The sequence below is a fragment of the Glandiceps talaboti genome, chromosome 15 (genome assembly GCF_964340395.1).
Source record: "Glandiceps talaboti chromosome 15, keGlaTala1.1, whole genome shotgun sequence".
Taxonomy (NCBI): Eukaryota; Metazoa; Hemichordata; class Enteropneusta; family Spengelidae; genus Glandiceps; species Glandiceps talaboti.
The window spans coordinates 6,476,399-6,502,529 of NC_135563.1; the positions used below are offsets into that span (position 1 = coordinate 6,476,399).

General features: G+C 36.5%; 2 protein-coding genes and 5 non-coding genes across 7 annotated transcripts in view; 1 reads left to right on the forward strand and 6 right to left on the reverse strand.

Annotated features, from left to right (window-relative positions):
- LOC144446107 (U5 small nuclear ribonucleoprotein 200 kDa helicase-like) overlaps positions 1-15,268 on the reverse strand; it is a 35,925-nt gene extending 20,657 nt beyond the window's left edge. Inside the window, exons 1-16 of the mRNA XM_078135816.1 lie at positions 15,180-15,268; positions 14,384-14,547; positions 13,786-13,957; positions 12,736-12,928; positions 11,624-11,685; positions 10,866-10,961; positions 9,790-9,945; positions 9,409-9,508; positions 8,659-8,882; positions 8,210-8,383; positions 6,674-6,811; positions 3,507-3,662; positions 2,975-3,145; positions 1,863-1,921; positions 1,266-1,524; positions 356-505 (exon numbers count right to left, since the gene is read on the reverse strand). Coding sequence (XP_077991942.1) covers positions 356-505; positions 1,266-1,524; positions 1,863-1,921; positions 2,975-3,145; positions 3,507-3,662; positions 6,674-6,811; positions 8,210-8,383; positions 8,659-8,882; positions 9,409-9,508; positions 9,790-9,945; positions 10,866-10,961; positions 11,624-11,685; positions 12,736-12,928; positions 13,786-13,957; positions 14,384-14,547; positions 15,180-15,224 — 2,319 coding nt within the window. The 5' untranslated portion in view covers positions 15,225-15,268. The remainder of the gene's footprint in view (positions 1-355; positions 506-1,265; positions 1,525-1,862; positions 1,922-2,974; positions 3,146-3,506; positions 3,663-6,673; positions 6,812-8,209; positions 8,384-8,658; positions 8,883-9,408; positions 9,509-9,789; positions 9,946-10,865; positions 10,962-11,623; positions 11,686-12,735; positions 12,929-13,785; positions 13,958-14,383; positions 14,548-15,179) is intronic.
- Positions 2,322-2,472, reverse strand: LOC144446991 (small nucleolar RNA SNORA57). Its single transcript, XR_013481986.1, has one exon. It is a non-coding gene; the product is annotated as a small nucleolar RNA SNORA57 (small nucleolar RNA).
- LOC144446989 (small nucleolar RNA SNORA57) lies at positions 5,372-5,521 on the reverse strand. The gene has a single exon (XR_013481985.1). It is a non-coding gene; the product is annotated as a small nucleolar RNA SNORA57 (small nucleolar RNA).
- LOC144446993 (small nucleolar RNA SNORA57) lies at positions 7,144-7,294 on the reverse strand. Its single transcript, XR_013481988.1, has one exon. It is a non-coding gene; the product is annotated as a small nucleolar RNA SNORA57 (small nucleolar RNA).
- On the reverse strand, positions 9,136-9,285 carry LOC144446996 (small nucleolar RNA SNORA57). The gene has a single exon (XR_013481990.1). It is a non-coding gene; the product is annotated as a small nucleolar RNA SNORA57 (small nucleolar RNA).
- LOC144446994 (small nucleolar RNA SNORA57) lies at positions 10,216-10,366 on the reverse strand. Its single transcript, XR_013481989.1, has one exon. It is a non-coding gene; the product is annotated as a small nucleolar RNA SNORA57 (small nucleolar RNA).
- A 5,418-nt stretch (positions 15,269-20,686) lies between the features above and the next one.
- Positions 20,687-26,131, forward strand: LOC144446799 (uncharacterized). Its single transcript, XM_078136634.1, has 2 exons — positions 20,687-20,806; positions 24,513-26,131. Exon 2 carries the CDS (start codon positions 24,520-24,522, stop codon positions 25,312-25,314), a length of 795 nt encoding a protein of 264 aa, XP_077992760.1. The 5' UTR covers positions 20,687-20,806; positions 24,513-24,519; the 3' UTR covers positions 25,315-26,131.

The window sequence follows — 26,131 nt, forward strand, 5'->3', positions numbered from 1 at the left end:
TACATACATACATACATACATACATACATACATACATACATACACACACACACACACATACATACATACATACATACATACATACATACATACATACATACATACATAACATGATAAACACCAACTGTTCATGACACCTAAGTGCTCATTACCGTCAAAGAAAACTGTCATGAATAAATACATCTATGTTCTGCTTTTACTTAATATGCATTTCTGACAATGCATGGACTTACACTGAACAATAAATGAGGAACAAGTTTCAATTGCACATAGTGGAAAATCTAGACTCTCTAGAACCCTAAGTTTACAAAAATGCTCATTTCCTGCAGTGGTGATTCCCTTTAAGTTGCCTTACCTTGACTTGCTCTGCCTCTGTTCTCAATACTTCAGTTGATGCAGATCCTTCTCTCAAGAAGAGACCAAGGGTATCATGTTCCAGACACATATCACGGATTGCCCTTGCCGTTTTACCAGTTTCCTTCCTGGAGTGGACAAAGACGAGGACCTACAAGATAGATACACATATATAGATATATATTAGTTTACTTACAATGAAAGCCACAGGCCCAAACAGATTATACAACGTTAAAAATATACAGTTCAAAAGAATAACGTAAGCACTGTAGGACTATGAAACTAAGCTTCTCATTTTGAAAGAATAAATGAAACATGCCAGCTCATTTAACTTTGTGAATATATATTTAACAGCGAGATTTGGCTGAGTGATACAGTCTGCCCATCGAGACTATAAAACATTCCCCTTCAGCCACAGAAAATCCTACACTTACAGTGGGAACCCTATCTCTCCCAACTTCAAAGGAGGCCGATCAAGGTAGTCAGTATTAATGCTGGCTGACTCCATACTTATTTCAAGCACACAAGATTACTGGATGACATGATGTTTTTACGTCTCGCACAACGCCTTTAGTTACAAATTACAGAAACAAAATACTGGCACTGATAGCCTATATGTACATGAAATTTCACATTTTATCTCACTGTGAACAAAAATAAACAGTTTTGTGTTAGAATCTTGCTTGTTTCATCCAACACCGATGTTGATCTGTGTTCGCTGTGAGATAAATGTATCATTTTATATGCTTGTGTGCTGTTTATAGAGTCTGTATTTTGTTTTGTGTACTTTGTAACAAAAACCATTGTGTGAGTCTAGACGTAAAAAAAACATCGAGCTGCCACACTGAAACTCTAGTCACTCTAGTTTTGTAGTAAAATGACACATTTCTGAATCATTCTGTTCATTTTACCTGATTTTTTCCTGCGTTTTCCATCACTTTCTCATAGACAATCTCATTGAGAAGCTGAAATCTCTTGATTGCCTTCTTCTCTGTAATACCAATATACTGTTGTTCTAGTGGTACAGGTCTGAAACTGTTATCAAAGAAAAACAACCCCTTGTCTGGTTTCACTCTCAACAAAGTCGCTACATCCTGGTAGTTTGGTAGAGTAGCACTTAGTCCTACCAACCGGACTTCTTCCTGGGTGGTCTCAATGTTACGTATGGTTCTGTGTGATTCAAGAAATATGTACACCAAGGTAAAAATTGACATGTAGACTAAGTGTGTTGTGAAATAAACATATTCCTTTATATTATTATATGTGTCTTGTTAATAGCAATTAAACATTCAACAAGAGGGGTTGTCACTGACTGAGCGGTTAGCTTGTACACCTCTTACCACTGCAGTCTGTGTTCAAAATACTTGTACTTGTAGAGTACTTGGGCACTGTACAAGTGATGACTGTTTTTGAATTACTCTGTACAGCCAAGATTGTTTATGCAATCCACACTGAACGTAGGGTCTCTGAATGCACAGTGTTTGGAATTTGTTTTTATGGTAACTCACCTAGCAATGAGTGCTTCCAAAACAGGACCTCTGTCATCATGGAGAAGATGAATCTCATCCTGTATAAAAGAAAATGTAGATCAGATATACTCAATAAGGAATGATGCTTGGCAAGAAAGGGTCTACAAGAAATGATATGTTGGGGCCATCACCGGTCAGTCCCATTCATGGAAAGAGAAGACCAATGGGGCAGAACGACATGACATATTTTGACAGCGATATGACAAGACGTATCTATCTTACAGTATAGAGAAGCAAAAGATCTCAAAAACACAACATTGTACTAATATTTTCATGTCTTGATCCCCTTCCCTTCAAAAGATTGCAAGACATTGAGCAAACTATACCTATAGCATTGGCAATGGGGTTAACAAGTGATAGAATTCAAGATTCTATTTACAACACTGTGACTGTGTATAAGTGCATTTGGAGTGATATCTAACAACGTTAATTTGTGATTACTGTAGCGATGGTAGAGGATAGCATCTAGAGCACACAGCAGACATCATATCTACACTCTAGTACCGAAGAAACATCTCAACTTAATATACCTCCATACATACAATACTACAGTATTAGGATCAGCTGTAGAATTGCCAAGAAAAGGAGGATGCCATTATTTCAATCACAGAATACTATGTCATAATACATTGCAAGTAACATGACAAAGCTGTGGGAAATGCATGTATCTACACCATTTCTGAAATTCGAATACACTGAGAGATTCGTCACTGTTTAAACTCCACATAGCTGTTGCTTACATGTTTCAGAGTATACAATGAGAAGTGACCATAATGGTAAATCATTCTGTCAACATAACTGTCAACAAAATACACTGTAAACCTGGAAATGTTCGCTAAAAACTTATTTTCGCCAATTTTGCTAGAAAACAAAAATGCAAAAATAAATAGTGACTTAAATGCCTTCTTGTATATGAAAATAATGTGCTAGTCTGGTAATTAGTACATATTAGTGTTTAAGAACTTGCTGAAGACTGTAAAATGACAAAATTTCAATATCGAAAATATCTAGGTTTACAGTATGACACATTGTATTTGTATTTCTAAGGGTTTCCTATAAACAACTAAAAACACATAATAATTTATACTTACAATAATAACAAGTCTGACTAGTTGTGTATATGTTTTCTCTCCACCTTTTCTGGTGATGATATCCCATTTCTCTGGAGTACATACAATGATCTGTGTGGCTTGGATTTGATCTTTAGTCAGCTGGTGGTCTCCAGTCAATTCTGATACTGTGATCCCATAGCTACCCAATCTCTGTAATTCAAATATGCATTCATATTCAGTATCACAACACTGTTATATAACTATATACAGGGCTGTTATACCAGCATTTCTGTTTTTGTTCAATGTACACTGTAAAAAGTATTTTGTTTGTAACAATCAGACAGAGTGAAGCACAGGATAGCTTTGTGATGACCTCATATGCAAATTATGGCCCTCACTTTCAAGATATGCCCAACAACTATACAAGCAAAAAGGCTACCCAACATTCTCAATTTTTCAATTTGCATACCCTTCAACCCCCACCCCTTACCAAAGTGAAACAAAACAAATTTTAAAAACAAACATTACAGCTATGGATGCTTCAATATGTTTGAGAGAACTGGTTTCCTACCTTGTTGAAATTGCCCACCATTTCTTGTACCAGAGACCTCATAGGTGCAACATAGATGATCTTGAAGGCATCAACATTGATGGTACCATCCATATTAATGTTCTTACCAATTTCTCTCAGGATAGACAGCAATGCTACATTGGTTTTACCAGCACCCTGCATCACATATAACACAATCAATTAACAATCTTATATTGGGGAGACTGAAACTTGAAAGATCACAGGTGAAAAGAGGATTCTTAGAACATGGACATCCAAAATCCAGCTCATCAGTAATCTCCTAGTGTATACACAAAGAATAACCAGGACATTGTCAAAATTGACAAAGTGAATTTATTTGATACAGAAACCAAGCATTTTGAACTAGGAGTGAACATTGCAAACCATAGCGGTTATTTCTTCCACAACACCACAAAATAACAAGACGGTGCCATAAACTAAAGAGGCCATGCTTTACGACGATGGGAATAAAGGAAGCCATTTAAATCCAGGCATACCAGCCATCACTACACAGAGATGGAAGGTGATACAAACTCAAAAGCACCTATGACCCCTATTAAGCTCACATGTCATAAGGTTTCATGTTCAGAATAATGGGTCAATCTGTTGACAAACAATGAAGCATACAGTCCAAGATTTCAGGTAAAATTCTCAAGCTTGTGTTTGGAACAAAACTTAAAGTTTAATGTATAATAGATTGGATTACCAACACATAGGATTTTTTATTTGAGGACAACACAATCAATAGCAGTGTTCTCCCCAGGATTTGTTGAAAGGATATCGGCTCATTAGCATAAATTAGCATCAATTTACATATAATTATATTCCCGAAAAATCAAAGTACATCATAATAAAATTAATATCAAACAAGTAGTACATGTACATGTGACCAAAGGAAAGTTGAAGGCCAATTTATTAATTCAAAATATTAGCACCAAAAAGAAACTCATAAAGCAGTGTTATTGATTATTATTGTTAGGAAAGCTGAAATTATTTAAATCTTAATGTCCACAGATAAATTAGACTTTCGAAACACGAAAAGTTTGTCTACAGCAACCGGCAGACATCGTGTTAGTCCGAAATATCGTGATACACGAGACTTACTATACTTCCCTATGGAGGACTTCCAAAACTCGCGATAGTTTGTGACGTCATGGCCGCCATATTGGAAAATCCATGCGTAGTACGTACGATGTATCAGTCTACAAATTACAATGTCAAACTACAAACTAAACGTGTTTTCAGGGTAAAATTGAACATGAAGCTGATAATCGGAGATAACATTGCCACTTTATCGAAAGGTACATTAGTTTGTTCAACTCTTTTCACGACATTGAAGAATGCACATGCTCATGCTCTTGGGTTGAGACATACGGTGTTATCACTGTTACTCTGTCACTCATAGAAAATTAACTAGACACTGAATGTCAACTTCATGCTTTTGTCGAACTTTTATACTTTATAGCAAAATGGCACGGCATCGTTTGATTTTATAGTTGTCAAAATCTGGCAGTTCCGACATGCTTCTACGGTCGAACCGACGTTACGGATGGGCCGGTTTTGCCTTTGATTTACCGAAAGCTGTTGTACCGAGTGTGAATCACACTACCATTAGCGGGTTTACGCATTTTATTCCTATCGAAAACAATACTGATGGCAAACTTCAATGAAATCTGTCTGGCAATCATTACCATATTATAAACAAGGATGTCGGGCAAGATCTAAAGCGTCACGGCACATTGTCAAGCGTCACGGCCTGCCGTCCAAGCGTCACGGTGCCGTGCCGCTTCAAGGGCCTGGGGAGAACACTGAATAGGTTACAGAAATCACTTCAAACTTAATATAATGGAGGCATTCAAACTAAGTTGTGTAGGGATGGTAGAGGATAGCATCTAGAGCACACAGCAGACATCATATCTACACTCTAGTACCGAAGAAACATCTCAATTTAATATACCTCCATACATACAATACTACAGTATAGGATCAGCTGCAGAATTGCCAAGAAAAGGAGGATGCATCTAATAATTAGCTATCTGTTTGTCTGTCTGTCTCACTAGAGGATACGTAATTGTTTCTGTTTATGTAATTACTCATGAACACATGTAGTGGTAGTGAGAGGATACATAAGCAGATCAACCAGTCTGTTTGTATACAAGTTTTCTTTCATCGTGGTACATTTCATTTTATTTGAGTTTGTATGCTTGTACCACCAACACAAATACTACCACAACTTACTACTACCATTATGGCTACTACCACTGACACTCCTGTTAGTTACGAGTACCACCATCATAATCACCACCATCGCTACAACTACTGTATTATATACCCCATAACACTGAAGTACAAGTAAAGTGATTCACTGTGTTATTATCATTTTATAATGTTCTGGTTTAATAACTAGCCCAGTACATGTTGACTAAATATAATAAATGACCTGTAGACAATGTTAGCAATGCAAAGCAAGTAAATAGTTCATGACTAGAGTGTAAACTTCGATGTCATGAAACATTGTCTATGAAGAGTTAAACACAATCATGGGTGAGATGCTATCATTCACTCTGTCAGCTGTTTGTTAGCTGACAACATTGTTTTCAAATTCACTATGTTAGAAAGGCCACATACCTGTATTGTAGTCAAAGCAATTAAAACTTATTTCCTAATTGATATCACCACTACAATAAATGATAGTGGCACACAATGGAATGACTTTGCTTGGGTGTTATGGGTTGTAACTATTGCTTTACTTGGGTGTCATGGGTTGTAAAAGAATACTTGGGTGTTACGGGTTGTAACTAATTGCAGTACACAGTGGAATCACTTTACTTGGGTGTAATAGGATGTAACTATTGCTTTACTTGGGTGTTATGGGTTGTAACTAATTGGATCACACAGTGGATTCACTTATGTGGGTGTATTGGGTTGTAACAGAACACTTGGGTGTTACGGGTTGTAACTAATTACAACAGACAGTGAAATCCCTTTACTTGGGTGTCATGGGTTGTAACTAATTGTGGCACACAGTGGAATCACTTTACTTGGGTGTTATGGGTTGTAACTATTCTTTCACCATGGTTCAAACAGCTCTCTGTCTTTGGGTGACGAATATTGACAATGTAAAAATGCCTAGATTCCCATACCAAGTCAATATATTGTATACTTACAGTTGGAGCACAGAGTAGCAGGTTTTCATCCGATTCCAAGGCAGCTTTACACAATCTACTCTGGATTCTGTTCAGACTCTTGAAGCCTTCAAAAGCTGGCTGTGCATACTTAGGTAATCTTTCTATGGATATCAAAGACTGAAAGGAAAAATGAACAAAAAATTGTCAATTAAAGCTGCAAAAGCTGCAACTGAACATATTTTATGAAAATGTTTTGTTAGATACAACAACTTACTCAAATTATTGAAGCACCAAATTTTGGTGTTCTCCTACATTGTAGTATCCCTTACTCTGAGGGGACACACAAAAAAGTATCCCATTTTTTATCATTTTGATCAGATCCTAGCCACAACACAAATTCTCATTTTTCAACACAATGGTCTGGTTGAGAAATAAGAAAGATAAGTGCCACCATGGCACCTTCAACACATGATAGAAAAATAATATGTTGACTACCATTCAATGCTATGTATTGTAGGGATGGTAGAGGATAGCATCTAGAGCACACAGCAGACATCATATCTACACCCTAGTACCGAAGAAACATCTCAACTTAATATACCTCCATACATACAATACTACAGTATTAGGATCAGCTGTAGAATTGCCAAGAAAAGGAGGATGCAAAGGGGAATTGATATCTACAATGTATTATTACTTTCAATAAATAAGACACTAGTAAAGGTAGTCATCATTTGTAAATTGTTCATCATATATATCTGTCATCTTGGGTTTAGGACACCAGTAGACAACTAAAATGTCTTGTATCGTGCTTGAATATCTGGAGTCATGATAGAGTGGTCGGTTTGGAATCAGCAAGTTGGTTTGAACACAACACCACTACCATTGTTTCTGAATGACTAAACAGTACTTGGGCTAGAGTTGAATCATGATTGTGCCCCTTGTCAACCCAACTGCGTAATTTGGGACCTGGTAGGATAGAGGTTGTAATGTGAATCATTTAATCATATGTTCTGACAAAGGTTGCAATGGTTTGTATACTCCCCATGGAGTGGAGGAGGTATAAAAGGGCATGTGCTGCTGTTGAGCCACACCAGATAACTGTAAAGTGTTTTGAGCAGTGTGGAAAGTTGCTATTTAATGAGTAACATATATTATTACATATGTACATGTACCAGAGATTACTTGCACAGTGGTGTGGACACATGCTAGTGGTATTTGCACTGCAGTGCTATACCAAAAACATTATTGCATGCCTGTACGCAAATGATATGCAAATAAGGATATGGTTGTTCGGTCTACACAAAAGCACTTGATCGGAGTGTCATTTTTACGGAAATTTGTTTGTTCGGATAAACATATATAATAATACCAGAACCCCATGCTGTGTGAGTGCCAGTGTGGGTACTCAGGGGTATTTGCTCTCATGCTTGCAGTGTTTTCTGCTGGACTTTCACTTGCGTATTGCCCCAGAGTACACTGCAAGCACTCATGTAAACATCCGAAGTACGCCATACTTGCAATCACACGTCACAGGGTTCTGTCATACTATTACAGATCAGAGTATTTTCATACCTCATTTGCATCAAATGGTTTTGGTTTCAATGCTGGGACGTGTACTTCTTCATAACCTTTCCTTTGTTTCCTGTATGATCCGTCAGGCAGCTGACAACGTTTGTTTGCCATGAAATGACTTCCTTGTGAAAATACTAAATCTTCAAGGTCCAACATTTGTTTTGGGTTCACAGTCTAAGGGAGAAACATACAACATTGAAGATGTAACATTTGTTTTGGGTTCACAGTCTAGGGGAGAAAACATACATCATTGAAGGTATTATCACAAGTTGACAACTGATAATTCAATACATATCCTCAGAGAAAATATTAAAACACAGTCAACAATAAAAATACAAAGTCCTCTCTACCCTAATAAGAGTAATGGTCATCCAGAAAGGTTCAGGATTATCAATAATTTATAACATGAATTAATGTTACATTTCACATTCCAAAACTATTTAACTTACCATTTCATTAGCTTCATCTGTTTCCATGGCTTCCAAATCACTTTCAATTCGTGACTGTCTAGCTGCTGCTCTTCTGGCCCTTTCTTCTTGGATAATATCTTCAGACTCAGTTTCTTGCAAAGCTTTGAGAATCCATACCAAGTCAGGATCATGCTTCATTTTGTCTTCAATTCTAAGTCTCTCAACCTCACTCTGTGCACTTGCTAACAGTGTACAGTACAAAACTGAAAGAAATTGACAATGTCTGTCAGTACCTTCTTACTTACTTAGTGCATGTTAAATCAAATCAAACCCAGACCCGGGTGAACACCCTGACTGTCAAAATATGAGCAAATACATGTAATTTAACCACTCAGCCATCAACAATACAACCCAATGTGATGTGCTCATTCCATCTTTAATAATATGAACAAATGACACAATACAGACTGCATATTACCAGTAAAGTTGTCATTTGGCCAATGCTACACTGTATTGTAATGTAGGGATGGTAGAGGATAGCATCTAGAGCACACAGTAGACATCATATCTACACTCTAGCACCGAAGAAACATCTCAACTTAATATACCTCCATACATACAATACTACAGTATAGGATCAGCTGTAGAATTGCCAAGAAAAGGAGGATGCTTCCAAAACACATTATATATAATTTCATTTGATAAAAAATGTTGCAAGCTAAAATCTACTGTAATTTTCTCTTTACAATAAACATAAGCGCCACTGTATACTGTGATACTATAACTTACTCATTAGTCTGTGTTGTCTGAGAACCTTGATAAAATCAAACTGACTAAATCCAAGTAGAAGTACCAGCTGGTTTTCACACTGACCGTCATCTACAGCACTCTGTAAAATAAACAACACAGATATATTTTGTCAAGGATATTATGTTGTGTCATTTCTGTTACGGGTCCAAGGGAAGTCTTCCAGTACTTTACTGTTAATAACTATGTTAAAAAGTCGTCTGAATATACAGATTCATAGGCAAGATTTAATGTTTTTCATTAGCGGGACCTGGGACCACTAATCCTTTCAGCAGGACCACTGGATTTTTTAAGGCACTGGTCCGGGGACCACCAGTTCACAAAATGATTTGATCACCCCCTGTGACTGCAGACTATGTTTACCTTTAATATATCCAATACTTCAGTACTTTTAGTTTGTGAGACGTTCGGGTCATCATAAAATTTACGAAGTTGTCGCTGCAGCCAAAACGCATCAATGTCTCGTGGCTGGAGTTCCCTTTTCTTTTCTTCTATCAAACTTTCATCTCCACCTGCCAACTGTAATAAATCAAACCATCATGATTCAGCATGAAAAATATCAAAGATACCACAATCACCTGTGTAACTTTCATACTTGTTTGTTTTCATCCATTTGACTGTTTGTAAAACATTACGGATGTATTTATATGAAACAGAACATGGTCACACCCTCATTATCATTTGAGATACATGCTCTACTTAGTCACTGAATACCCTCTTAGGCTCTAGTTATTTTCTATTGTTTATACAGCATACCCAATTTATCAGTTGTAGAAATTGCTATATATATAATGTAGGGATGGTAGAGGATAGCATCTAGAGCACACAGCAGACATCATATCTACACTCCAGTACCGAAGAAACATCTCAACTTAATATACCTCCATACATACAATACTACAGTATTAGGATCAGCTGTAGAATTGCCAAGAAAAGGAGGATAGACAAAGTAAACAGAGAGTGTCAACACTTTTAATCACAGTTACTTCAGTTCACAATGTTCAATAAACACTTCTGTTACATTGTATGCTCATGTTCAACTACATATACACTGATATTGTATTGTATTGTACTGATGTGCATGTGTTTCAGACACGCAAAATTATGCCCAACCCACAAAACCAATCATCTGACTTAACTTCTACAATAGTCAGAATTAGCCAGATGTAATTTTCTATTGATTTCCGTTGGTCTAACAGACTCCCACCTTGTAAATTGTTAAGTTTTTGATATGCTTAGTAGTCTATATGTGTCCTGGGAGTGGATGACTACTAATTTTGAGTCCTGTCCGAACCATTTGTATATCTAAACAAACACCATGCACTCAAAGAAGTTCAGATAATCAATGCTTTATTGTACATATATTGGCCTGGAGGGTAGTGTTAATAATAGACCATTCATTGTGTCTGTATGTTAACAGATATTATTCCAATACTTACATTGGCCTGGAGAGTAGCATTAAATCCTGCCTCTTCTCCCTCTTCCTCTTCATCATCTCCTTCATCTAGTACTTCACCATGTGAATCTACATCATCCTATCAAGACATTAACGCATATATCAACAGATAGCACACCATGATATGACATTATCAAATCTTACTACAGGGAAACGTTTTGGAAGACTTCTAAACAGGTGAATAGTAAACATATACAATTTAGTTGACACATCCAAGTAGAGCCGACGTGTTTTCAAAACTCAAAATACATTTCTCATTGTAAAGTATGCATGGATGTCTTTTATTGTTTTCTATTGTTTGAGTCAACAATAACAATGATCCGCCATTGTACAATATTACATACATGCACCAGTGATTGCTTGCACGATGATTGGTGGACATACATGGAGAGCAATTGCTGTGCAATACAGAACACATTATTATTTATTGCCTACTTATGCAAATGAGCACAGAAGAGTTGCATGTGGACGATATTACATGAACACATGGTAGTGTTTTTTAATGAAATTTTGCTGTTTTGAATAAACATCTACTAAAAGAACCCTGTGATATTTGAGTGCATGTGTGCATACCCAGGTATTTGTACTCAGGTTTCCAGAGTTTTCTGCTACACTTTCAGTTGCAAAGAATACTGCACAAACACACAGAGTACGCCACACTGCTACTTGCGCATCATGGGGTACTGTCATTGTATTTTTTTGTTTAAGTCTAACATGAAATTTTAACAATTTACAACTTACCTCATCATCAGATTCATTATCAAATTGAACATTGACTCCAAATGTCTCGTCAATTTCTTCATCTGTTGGTAAAAAACACAAAATATGATTTACACATTGACTGCAATTGAAGTGAAATAAAGGTAATTTTGTCAATAACTGTGCAACTATTAGTTTATCAGTAAATATATAGTACCATATTTTGAATCATGGTGAAGGTGTAATTTTAATAACAGTACTTTCTGTAAAGGCTATACTAATATGAACACAACGGGTAACACTGAAGTAAAGCACTTTTTCTATGTGCTACATTCGTTTATAGCATTCATATTACAACGAGTAACATTGAAGTAAAGCTTTTCCTCTATGTGCTACACCCATTTATAGCATTCATATCAAGTATAAAAGTATACTGTTTCCATTGGTTTATTTACAAGCTTCGCATGTGGCCTTTCTAATGTTGTCAATTTGCAAATGAAACAGTATACTTTTACACTTGATATGAATTCTATAAATGATTGGGGTACATATAGAAAATACTTTGTTTTGGTATTATGAGTTGTATATGGGTTCAGTTCAACCTTCCTGCCCAAATTTATCGGAGATTTTCTCGCCTTTTGAACACATGGCAAATATCTAAGGAGGGAGGCTGTACACCACCTAAAGGCACAGTTCTTGAGATTAACGTTATCAATACAGTTAACACGAAATGAGCCTCTAGCTCTGCAATAAACTGTTTACATGTAAACTTTTGCAGTTACTTAGTTCAAGTGTTGGTGTCTCTCTCTAACATCTATGGTTCAAGAAAACTCTAACCCATACAGATTTGCAAAATAGAGGTCAAACTGTCATCAAAATTTGGTCCTTTTAGAATTCAATATGGTTGTCTTAACTCTGTGGGGAAAATGCAAGATGGACGATTTCCTTGAAAACAAGATGGCAGACTTCCAAATTTATTTTCATTATTTCAAAAGGACCAAAAGTAATCTTCTACATTATGGAAAAGTTTTAAGAGTATTCAAGAACTTTAATTTTCAGTGATATCATCCCCGAGGTACACTTCACCTTGATCTCAAAATTCTTACAAGACAATTTCCAGACAGAATTACATATCAGTAATCTACAATACTCACCTATATTTTTCTGTTCTTTGTCAGCTCCATAATCTGTTATCTTCTTTCCTAAATTTACTAAAAGTGCAAATCTTTCATCAGCAAGTGGTCCCAACAGTAATTCCAATTCTTTCTTTTTCTCTCTCATTTTGGTGTGTTCGTTCTTCAGTGTAGCAAGAAGTTCATCCGCTGCACCACATAAGATGTCACGGGGCTGATATAGACAAGAAGACAAAGTTAGATATGGTACCAGAAGTCAACACTCAAGTTACGTGTACCATACTTTTTTAAGACACACACAAGATCACAGAATAGTCTGTACACTATGACCACAGTATAGATTTTGAGGTGTAGAATGTTATTTCAAAGACTATTGCGATATGCCTTGTAACTGTTCTGAGATCCACTTCAGCTTAGAATAAAACTATATATGAGAAAGGGTTGACCCAGAACAATTGAATAATCCTATGTAATCTTTAAGGCTCCACTGATAAGATAACATTAATGCGAGAACCTGGGATTGAAAGTCTGGCCTTTACAACAGTCTAACACTCACAAAAATTGTGACATATCATTTTATCATGCACATTACATGTCTCTTGTATGCTAGAAATGGGTTGATTAGCATATATTTGTATATGAGTTATGACTATTAAAAGTCAGTGTCAATTTACATATTTTGAGAAGACAACAAGCAGCCAAGTTAATTTTTATGGTTCTAAGATGCAATGTGTGAGAGCACGTCGCTTATATTGTTACATCTAGTCTTGTTTTGTCATTATTACGTTTGAAATAACATTTTCATCAGGAAATGAGGGTAAGACATGTTGACCTCTTTGATTATGAGTGATTTTATAGAACAAAGACTAAACACCATCAATGGCTGAGATGGATTTTACGGATGAATCCGGGGTACAGTCAGGTGACAACCATTCCCCTGAGTAGTGCGTGCAAACCTCTCAGTGCGTATACAATACACATGGCATTCTATGGAGCGACACATAATGTATCTTAGAACAGTCTACTTAGTCCACACCACACGTTCTAGTTTAAGTTCAACTCATCAATTACCTGGTCACCAAGAGCAGCTTGGATAAAACTCAACAAGGCTTCATAAGTACTTCTTGTTTCTGGTGTTTTAGGTTTGTAGAATATACCAACCATATCTTCAATTCCTTCTGACAGTAGGGTGGCTCCCTTGAATTTCTGCATATCATGCCGGGCATCATCTCTCTTTTGACGTCTTCAAGAAAAATAACACCATTATTGCATGATTTAGCCAGACAATTACTTTGTGGGTTCTCAATTGAACATCATGATATTATTTGAAACATGTTTGTGTGTTTTGTATTCTTTTTCTTGAGTTTTTCATTTTTAGGAGCCTGTTAATGGGACTTGCTCCTGTTGGTCTTCCATTCATTAATACATTTGTAAATAAATACATAAATATATAAATATAAATACTATATGTGTTGTGTATAGACATGTACTTGGTAGCTTTTTAATTGGGTCATAGACTGTGGAGACATGCCATGGTAGGGGAAACCCCCACCCCCCCCCCCCCCCCACCCCCACCACCACCACATCTCATGAGATAGAAGTAGTGTCCCATGTCCTTGGGGCAGTACGAGAGCACTGAAGTTTACTAGTGACCAGAAAGTCGACATACTTAGCTCGTTTTTCTGCTACCATTGGTGGTTTGTTCTTCTGTGACTTGTCTCCCATTCTTGTTCCTATAAGGTGACCCACCAGGGACATAACCTCTCCGGTGGCTTCATCACGGGGGCGTCGGTCAATGAGAGACCTATCAGCTTGCAATACAAGATTGGAGTTCTGTGAAAAGAGAAAAGTGTTTTATCTAATTCAGTGATAAAGCTGACTTTGAATTACATGATAACCTTTCTACTTTGAAAGTGTTTTCAAACCAGTGTTGAAATGTGCAAGGACTTGACGACAAACCTTAAACATAAAACATGCAATTTGATAGTGTCATATAAATACTTGCATTTTAATGATTTTTCGTTGCAATTGGTGTGCGCAAGATACGTCTTCAAAATTCAAATGAAGGGATATCGCAAAGTTTCGACCACGCCAATCCATATTTTGGGGATCAACATGTTGGCCAATTACTCAGAATTAGGGTATCATCGTAGCCCCAGTTTTGTCATAGTTGATATGATTACTAGATTCATAATCTTACAAAGAGTAGGATGAGAATGAGGTAACCCAATCAAAGTCAAAATTGAGCACACAGTTTGCTGGATTTCAGTTATCAACTCATACAGCCATGTGTATAACCCTGCAAGTGCAACAACCATTGTGACAATGCAGTAACTTCGTCAGTAAGATTGACACGGCACAGCGTGACATTTTGTACCATAAGAGGCTCAGGGGGAATTGAAAACTACAACATACGTTTCCTCTACATACTTCAGTATTTTGTGGAACCAAAATGTTGCACTCACCGCTTTGTACTCGTACTGCAACGATCTTGCAGTAGCATCCGCCATGCTGACTCCGTTTTGATGACAACAATATGGCGGCGCACATACGAAATGCTTGCGTTCCGTATTTGCATAATTGATAGTGCGCCCTCATCATTTTCAATCCCTGCATGTTGTGTCGTAGTATTTCAGTATTCTATTCATCAATTTGAAACGTTTGTCACAGAGTCTGCATTATCTCCCTAGGAAGTTATATTTAAATTGTCAAATTTTCTTTGACCGCCAGACGCCGGTAGACCTCAGACGTCGGTTTTGCGCCCTCTGTTGGTGGTACTCTTCCTCAAAGTCCTTGTCAATGTACATGTATTCAAGTACCTACCAGCTTATTCAACGCATCTTGCCAAATTATTGACGATCAATGTACAGTTGGTATATGTCATTTATGATTAGTTTGGGTAACAGCCTATGGCCACACTATAATGTTGACATTGCAAGATATATATACTAATGCCCAGGGAGGTAGAGAGAGAGAGAGAGAGAGAGAGAGAGAAATGGTCTCATGTTTTCGAGATGACCTTGGTAACAGTGTTAGCCATAATCAACTGTTACAAATACAGTTTCAGGGATTGTTCACGTATTCAACTATATATCAATCACTGCACTATCTTACAGGTATCAATCCCCATATACGTGTATAACAACCACGTCGCGCCATTTGGCAGAGAAACTTCTCAAATGTCGTTAGGGGTAGACCATTCGATATTCTGGGGGGGGGGGGGCTTGGAAGATTGGTGGAGAGTCATTATTTTTTTTCCCACTTGCTTGCCTGTGAATCATTTTTTTTCTCCTTCGCCCATGCTGGCAACTTTTTTTCTTTGCTTCTTTGAGATATCCGGATTTTTTTTACGTCAATGTTGAACACCTACATTTGTTGCCACAATTTTTCTGTTTGGTTTTCGCACACGGTAATACAGAGAGTAAAAAGATGCTGTTCTATCACACAGATTATATTTATAATTATAATTGTATTTAAAATTATAATTGATTTTCAATTAAATAAACATCGTTGACAGTTTTTATGCCATAGTATGATGACACACTGAAAATACAAATCGGAATCTTGATTGGTGAGCTCAAACATTCAGATAGACCGGTCAGTTTCTCCAGCTTGGGGGGATGGGGTGTGTGGGGGTACGGTGTCAGTGTTTTTTTCCATTGGACCGACAAAACGTCACTGACCCCCGTGAATAAAGTTTCATAGCATCTGACAGTAAGCTGTAGAGGGAAGAGCTTTGAGACTGGATATGTCCACCTCTTGTGTGAGTGTGTGTGAATGGGGGGGGGGGTTCTAGGGAGTCTCCCCCTAGAAGCCTTGGAGGATTTTAAATTCTAAAGGCAATGTTTAGGCTATTCACAGACACTTTCAGACAATAATTTACAAACTTTACAAGACAGTTCTAACATGTAAAAAGCAACTTCGTGAGGTTGAAACATTTTTTAAATAAAGGTTCATAGCATCTTGACAATAAGAGGTGGAGGAAAGAACTGTGATTTGAGACTGGAACATGTCTACCTCTTACGGGGGGTTCTAGGAGGTCTCCCCCTAGAAGCCCTGGAGGTTTTTTACTTCTAAAGGCAATGTTTAGGCTATTCACAGACACTTTCAGACAATAATTTGCAAGCTTTACAAGACAGCTCTAACAATTGTAAAAAGCAACTACACATGGTTGAAACATTTTTGAAATAAAGTTTCATAGTATCTTGACAGTAAGAGGTGGAGGGAAGAACTTTGATTTGAGGCTTGGACATGTCTACCTCTTATGGGGGTCCTAGGGGGTCTCCCCTAGAAGCTTTTCAAGGGTTTTTTTACCAATTTTGGTGAATCTTATTGTTGGTCTAACGAATGAGTGGCCTCTGGGGTGATGGGAGTCCAAGGGGTCCCCCCCCCCGCCAGATCTGCAGTTTTTTGTTTCTATTTAGGCAATTTTTAGGTTATTCATAGCCTCTGAGATACATATTGCCAAGCATCGAAAAGCTAAAGTAAATATAACTTTTTAAATAAGTTTTCCATGTTATAAAAGTGGGCCTGTAACATTGGTATAGGGGCATTGGTATTGCATGTATAGTAAAGTTACTGATGTGTTAGAACACTTTAGGAGGTCATATCTAGTGTACAATAGAAACTCGAATTTGAGTTGTGGTGTCGATACATGTAGTGTCTGAAATAGGAAGTATATCATCCCTTTTGACAAATTCATACTGAAGAGACTAGAACAATTTAGATTAAGTTCTTTTATAGACTATCCAATAGTATGACGATTACCATTACAAAACCTTCAAGTTCACTTTTGCCCCAAAGTGTAAGATAAGTGAAGCAGTAATTGTGAAATAGCCAAACACTTACATGGCATGTTCTGTAACTAGTGTTGTAGCTAGGTAATACATGTATTATATGTATAATTTTATGTAACTTATAGTTATGTTTGAACCTTTACATGAAGTAATATCTAAACCATTTATGAAAGAAACAGAGACAAGAACAAATATATATATATATATATATATATATATATATATATATATATATATATATATATATATATATATATATATATATATATGTACCACAGGCTAACGAAACTGACTGGTCCCTGACATGTGTTTGAAACTGTTTGTCATGATTTGACAAGTGTCCTGGTTGGAGAGGTACGAGCAGGTTGAACAGTGTACTCGAACCTGTGCATCATTTCCCTGCCAAGACATTTTTTTTCTAGCAGCAGTGGTCCATCTTTTTTTTCATCACCCACTCATATGCGGATTTCTTTTTCAAGCAAATCCATTTGGCATCTTTCCCCCCCCCCCGAAATCTTCCAAGCCCCCCCCCCAGGATATCAAATGGTCTACCCCTTACTACGGGGGTGCTTTCATCTTGAAGTAGGCACCATCACTTATCGGCTGCATGACATCCCGGCATCTAAACATACAATTGGGTCAGAGCTGAGGGTCAGATCTGATCAAAGATACATATTTATATATCAATATTTAATCATACTTATATTTACTTACATATTCAGTAGAAAAATTACACTGATCTTTGGGTTTAACAAAATTATGCCTTTCTGTTCAAGAATGAAAATGTTCTCCACTCGACCTCTGTTAGCAGCCGAGGATAGCAGAGGAGGCCGGACAGGTCTCGCGTGACACCCATGGCGTTAGGATCACAGACATTTGTGACCCGAAATATGTTTCAGAAAGTAAATAAATTATCGATAATATTGACGTATTTGGCCGATATTAAATGAAAGTGATCAAATTACACAAGTTTTCAGGACCACGTAATTCCGCTAACGTTAACGTTGTGATATAGCCGTTAGCGGGAGTACATGGTGTTAGAAACCCGTGTAATTTACACTTTTCGTTTATTTTACGCCATTCTTATCGATATTTTTATTTTATTTTCTGAAACATATAAGATCACATGTCTGTGGTAGGATCATGGGCCATGCGGCCATGTGTCTGAAGTTGTTCGCCGTAAATGTGTACGTAGCGCCCTCTCAGGTATCCCTGTCATTAAATAGTCCAAGCACAGCACTCTGTGCCACTCGTCACACGTACTTGTCTATATAGCTAGCTAGCTGTCAAGGGCTTAGGGTCTACAGTCAACAACGTAACTGGACAACCATCAAAGTTGGTTAGTAATTTTATACAATATCCATTCACGATAACAACTTTTCGTTGCATTGTTGTCAAATGTGAGAGTAAAACGTACATGACATAATATTTCTTTTCAAAAGCTGTATTATTTTACGATGTATAATGGCTTTCAGTGAGTTCACTCTTACCTATGGTTCTTTCCAGCCGGTGTATGACTTGTATAATTATCTCACCAATGAGAAGGGTCAGCAACCAGTGGTCATAGATTCCGACGATCTGATCCAGAACCCACGTGATCTACTACAGCGGTATTGTAAAATCATGGGAATCCCGTTTTATGAAAGTATGTTAAATTGGCAGCCAGGAAATATTGGACACTGGCACGAATTGCTTTCAGGTCCATATTTTTCATTCATGTACAAGTCTGCTATCGAAAGTTCTGGTTTTCTCCCTCCTAAACCAAAGACTATAGTGGTGAAGAAAACAACGATATGCCACCAGCAATCAAAGAAGCCATTGAGAAAGATACTGTTATGTTCGAAGAAATTATAAAGAACAAAATGTGAACATATCCATATCATCAGTTTACAGTTTAATATTGGGCAAGGAGCTCTAGAAGATGACGAAAGGTGATGATGACAGGCAGTAATTATAAATTACAGTTTTATCATCTATACTATATTTTCATTACCTATTTTCTTCGAATTCGTAATTCGTAAATTGTGTTTTTCATCGTAGATGTAAACATGATAATGTTACCTTTGTAATTTTATTATTTTAGACTTGAAACTTTCTGTACATTGTACTGGGTAACCCCCTTGCCCAACGTCTAGTATATATTCTTCTATACATGACGGACAATCTGTCACACGATGGCAATACGGGGAAGATCCGCGCGCAAGGGTTGTTTTTACTGCCCTCAGATTTGAGGAAGTGCATGGTAGTACACTTTTGAGCCGAGGTAGAGTTCCAGAACCATGGTACAACCATGGCAATGCTAGTAATGCTACTAAAGTTGAATTTGATTAAGAACTGACATTTAAAAAAGACAGAAATATAGAGGTAGACAGGGGGTTTACACCCAATGTGTTTGCTCTTTCTTCTAATACATAAAATATATCATTGTATTTGTTTATCAACCTGTGGTCTTGTGTACTATTTAGATGCAAAAATTGTGGGGTTAGTTTGATTTTGAGGGTTTTTTCTTCTGTTTTTGAGGTTTTTCGTTCTGGGGTTCAAACTCAAAACTCAAATTGGACCCCTTATGTGACCTCAAGTTACGAATCATTCCATCCAGAAATAGTAGACAGAAAGAAAACAATCCTTGTCATTGTGTGATGTCAGCATTCTGAACCCCTCCCATATAAAACAATTATCACTCTCCTTAATAGATATCCCCACTTTTATACATCTGTGAATTGAGGAATCATAGTAGACAGTAAGAAAACAATCTTTGTCACAGTGTAATATCAGCATTATATACCCTCCTCATCAAAATGGTAACCCCTTTATGTAGGAAACATAAATCTACACCCCTCCCCCGATAAATAGTGGGTATTCCCCTTATATGACTACAATTTTGCACCAGTGCTTCAAGGAATAGAAGACAGCAGGAAAAAACGACCCTTGCAGAACATGCAGAAGTGAAAGGTCCATTTATTGACTGTATATCAATTTCATTTTTCAAGAGCCCAGCGCAAGAGCCCAACCCAACAGTCAAGTCAAGCCTAGGTTTTAGTGTATGCCCGTCAATATTATCGATAATCTTTTTATTTTATTCTCTGAAATATATCTCCGGCCGGTCACAAGTATTTGTGTCAATCAATGTTTGAACTAATGGAATTTGTTCGTGAATAGCGCCCTCTCTGGTTCGGTGTCATTACATAGTCTGATAACCGTCTGTGCCACTCCTCACCTCTCCTACCTATCTAGTGACAGTTTTCAAGAACTTTGGGTCTACAATCAACAACACAACTGGAAAACCACAAAAGTTGGTCAGTATACAACATCCATTTACGATAAAAATATTTCGTCGCATTGTTTTCAAATATGAGAGGAACACGCAGCATATTTCTTTTCAAAAGCTGTATTAATTACTAGTATCAGGCTTACCACTGTCTATTTTACGATGCAATGGTATTAATAAGTTGTAGTAAATACAGTTTAAATCTGTCTTCATCTCGCATATACGTGTAGTGGCTTTACAAGACGGTATTTTATCAGACGTATGGTGCATACCTGTAAACTCGGTGGCCTAACCACACCTGTTGAGCCAACGATAATTTGGACTTTCAGTGTAGTTGTACTTTTTCAAAGATTTACTTGGTCTAATGTTCATTATCTAAACAACCAAAGACACACATAATATACAGAGTGATTACTGGCTTTACATAATTGGAGTTAATCTGCTAATATAATCCAGGGGCATTTTATGTGATCACGAGTCACATTCGTAGCCATTCTTTCAGGTCACAAGAACAGGTCAACCCCGGTCAACATAACCTATGGGCACTGTCTCTTCTGACTATACCACGTATCACCTCTGGGTCAAACGGTGCCAGCTGATATATGGATAATGAGCCTTTGACTATGTTATCATTGATATAACCATACTATAGACCTATAGCTAGTAGATTAAATGTGCTCACTCTACATCCGTATGCAGTCTGTTGCAACGTTTCTTCTAAGACTACTACAATCTAGGAACTGCACATAATGGTCCCATTACTGGTTTATCTATAATAGGTAATAACTGTTATTCTTCCAAACTCTACCCCTGAATGTACGGCTGTACATTACTAAGTAGACGAAGTGTAATCACACAGCGCTCATGCTTATTAGTTAGTTATGTGTACACATACAAAAAAAAACCCATACATACATACATACATACATACATACATACATACCTACCTACCTACCTACCTACCTACCTACCTACCTACCTACCTACATACATACATACATACATACACAAGTACAGACAGACAGACAGACAGACAGACAGACAGACAGACAGACAGACATAAACAAAAACAATCATACATACATACATACATACATACATACATACATACATACATACATACATACAAAAGTACAGACAGACAGACAGAGAGACAGACAGACAGAGAGACAGACAGACAAACAAACAGACATAAACAAAAACAATCATACATACATACATACATACATACATACATACATACATACATACATACATACATACATACATACATACATACATACATACATACATACATACATACATACAAACAAACAAACAAACAAACAAACAAACACACACACACACACACAAATAAATAAATAAATAAATAAATAAATACTAACAAACATCAACAATAGAGTAACTGCAATACATTACCAACAACAAGAAGAAATTACTATTAAGTTTTCTTATATTCGAAATAGTCACAATTGTACATACCCACAATTTGGTAGGGATCACTCACATCCTTTGTGTGGGGTATGTACAATTGTGACTATTTCGAATATAAGAGAAAATATATTGTCATTGATACTGAATTGTAATTACTCTTTTGTTGATGCTTGTCAGTATTTATTTATTTGTTGTCTTTGTTTGTTGATTTTTTTGTTTTATTCTTTTTCGTAAACATAACTAACTAAGCCTGAGCGTCCTGTGGTTCATCTTTCATTTTGTAAGAAACTTGTAGGCGTAAAACAATGTACTCAAAATGATTTCATTTATGAACAACTGGGAAGCGTTCCTTGTGATTTTTATGTTTAAACAAGATTCTAACGTTTTGGCTAAAGATTTTATATAGTGACCCCAAGTAAGTACATCACCAGATTTAAACTGAATGCCTCCTGGACAGTAAGGGAATCACTAATTTTGCAAATTGCTCATTAAAACTAAAAACAACAACATGGTAACAGCCTTTTTTGGACACGTATTCTTACTTAGGTTAATGTATGTGCCAAATTATGCGGAATTTGAAGAGTACATGATACTGCTTAATTACTGAATATCGTTCATTATTCAAATTTCTCATTAAAGGTAAAAGTTTATCAACAACGTCTTAGCACAGGTAGGTATTAGTATAGTTGATATATGTACCGTATTTTATGAAATTTGAAGCTTGCATTTTTAAGAAATAGCCTAGTTACCTAGAATAATTAATCATGCAAATGTTTCATTAAAACTGCAAACTTTACCAATAAATTTTATAGGACATATGCATTCTGTTATGTTTAACATATAAACTAAATTGTATTGCATTTGAAGTATGCAGCGCTAAGATATAGCGTAATCACCGATAATCATTAATTATGCAAATTATTCATTAACATTGTAAGGGACATCAACAAACTTTATAGGAAATATTCTATTTGTTATGTTTAACGTATGTACTAAATTATATTGAAATTGAAGTATGTATTCTTAAGATATAGCCTAATTACCGAAAATCATTACTTATGCAAATTATTCATTAACACTGTAAGGTACATCAACAAATTTTATAGGACAAATGTATGTTGTTATGTTTAACGAATAAACTAAATTATATTGAAATTGAAGTGTGCATTCTTAAGATATTGCTTAATTAGTTGATTTCATTGAACACCCAAAATCCAATCACGTCTATCCATTACCCCAAACATTATATGTACCAAATTTCAGTATAATTGAGCCAGCCGTTTTAAAGAAAATGTTGACACAGACAGACAGACAGACACACACACACACACACAGAGACACACACATCCCCCTTTTAATACCTCCCGTACCCTTACGTGAGGTAGAAAGAGTTTATAATCTTCTGTTATCTGATATTCTTCTCCACCATAATCGATCCAGTTCAGCCACTCTTGTTAGAAATATTTGATCAGAATTACGTGTTATACTAATATGCATGATTACAACAAGGAGTTGGTAACACAGATGTATTTTTTTCTTTATATTAGTCAAACAAAGGCTTTTATATAACTTTTCGCAAACTGGGCTGCTAGAATTAATGATTCAACAAGGGCAAGGCTCTCTCGACATTATTTCGACACATTTGATTTCAAGCCATATCTAGATATTGTCACTATCCATTACTTCCGAATTTCTTCGCATAGACTAGAAATTGACTCAGTCAGATGGTATAGACCTGTTAGAAAACCTTTAGATGATAGAGTTAAATTTGTTGATATTGTCAACTTTTGGAAGATGAATATCATTTCATTTTCCTAATAGTTTGTTCGCAATATACTAATTTAAGAAAAGAGTTCATCCCTGAATATTTCTTGAAGTTTCCGAATATGTATAAACTTGTTCAAAATACTTAATTCATGCAAAGTAAGACAAACAAGAAATCTTGCTATGTTTTATTTACAAAGCGTTCAAACTTAGATTTGACAATGATTAACTATTTATTTATCTATTTATTTATTTGTACTTTCTCCAACCATGCTGGGTTTTGTGTCGAATTGTATCAGCACTTAATTACATGTTGTACAGGTGCTCTATTGTGACGTCATTTGCATCGTTATTTAACGATGTGCTCATTGGTCAAGAGACTTAATGCAATAAATTGAATTGAATTGAATTAATAACAACACAATGTCATGAAGAAGACAATGGAAAACATAAACTTGGAAAAATTTACCATGTGTAACGAAGAAGACTACATGAAATCGTTGCAAGATACTATATTGAAATATATCCCATTTCAGGTCAAAGATGGCACAGAAGAAAATAATACTATGGTGTATCCCCCGGACACGATCAACTGTGTTTGAATTATCAATGGCATCGGTTCCAAGCTTCAAAGTGTTCCACGAGGAATACGGACTTGCGGGAGTGATGGGTGAAGATAGAACACCTAGCCATTTCTCCAAGCAACCTATACTGCCTAACTATTCCTTCAAAGATGTAAAGAAAAGATTAGAAGCAGACTACCCCGATAAAGAAGCTGTTTTTGCAAAAGATTTGGTATCCGGTGCCGCTGCACAACAAAATTATGATAGCTTGCCTGATGGTTACCAAAGTACCTTCCTTATTAGACATCCAAAAGAAACGTACCCATCGTTTTACAGGCTCTCCATGAGTTTGAAGGAAAGGGGGTTGTTGCAAACTGATGCCCTTGAGTTCACTCTTACCTATGGTTCCTTCCAGCCGATGTATGACTTGTATAATTATCTCACCAAAGAGAAGGGTCAGCAACCAGTGGTCATTGATTCCAACGATCTGGTCCAGAACCCACGTGATCTGCTACAGCGGTATTGTAAAATCATGGGAATCCCGTTTTATGAAAGTATGTTAAATTGGCAACCAGGAAATATTGGACACTGGCACAAATTGCTTTCAGGTCCATATTTTGCATTCATGTACAAGTCTGCCATCGAAAGTTCTGGTTTTCTCCCTCCTAAACCAAAGACTAGTGGTGAAGAAAACGACGATATGCCACCAGCAATCAAAGAAGCCATTGAGAAAGATACAGTTACATTCGAAGATATGATAAAGAACAAAATGTGAACATATCCATCAGTTTACAGTTTAATATAATTGGGGCAAGGAACTCTATACTTTTAAAAATAATTGCATATGAAATAGATGACGAAAGGTGATGATGACACGCAGTAATTACAAATTACAGTTTTATCATCTATACAGTATTTTCATTATCTTTTTCCTTCGAATTCGTAATTCGTATATTGTGTGTTTTTCATCGTAAATGTAAACATGTCAATGTTTGCTTTGTAAGTTTATTATTTTAGACTTGAAACTTTCTGTACATTGGACTGGGTAACCCCCTTGCCCAAAGTCTAGTATATAATCTTCTATACATGACGGGCAATTTGTCCCACGATGGCAATACGGGGAAGAGTTGTTTTTACTGCCCTCGGATTTGAGGAAAAGGGGTTTTCCTTTTGCATAATTATGCTGCATGACATCAAACATTGTAAATTCGGTTTGTGGGTTATATATGGTACAACACCTTTCCAGTCTATTTGTGATTATTGTGTATCATGCAAATGAACCTGTGGGGGATACTTCTCTTCATCGTTCTTCTTGAACATCGATCAATCCCATACTTCTTTGAGGCCATAATCCTTTGAGATGAATGTACTGCGTTTTAAGTTAGAGTCACTATGTAATCAGATGTACATTTGTTAATGTTATCGGTGTTTAACTCCAATACTGTCAATGGGTTCATATCCATTTACTTGTATTTCTTTATTAATTTGTATTTGTATTTCTATTTGTATTTTGTTATGGAAATATGCGGTTCGAGTCCTGTGGTGTTCTAGGAGTATATATTTCCAGAGCTAACACACACCATCCATGCGTT

Excerpts from the sequence above, each read along its gene's own strand:
- LOC144446799 (XM_078136634.1), top strand. The coding sequence starts at position 24,520 with ATGGCACAGAAGAAAATAATACTATGGTGTATCCCCCGGACACGATCA.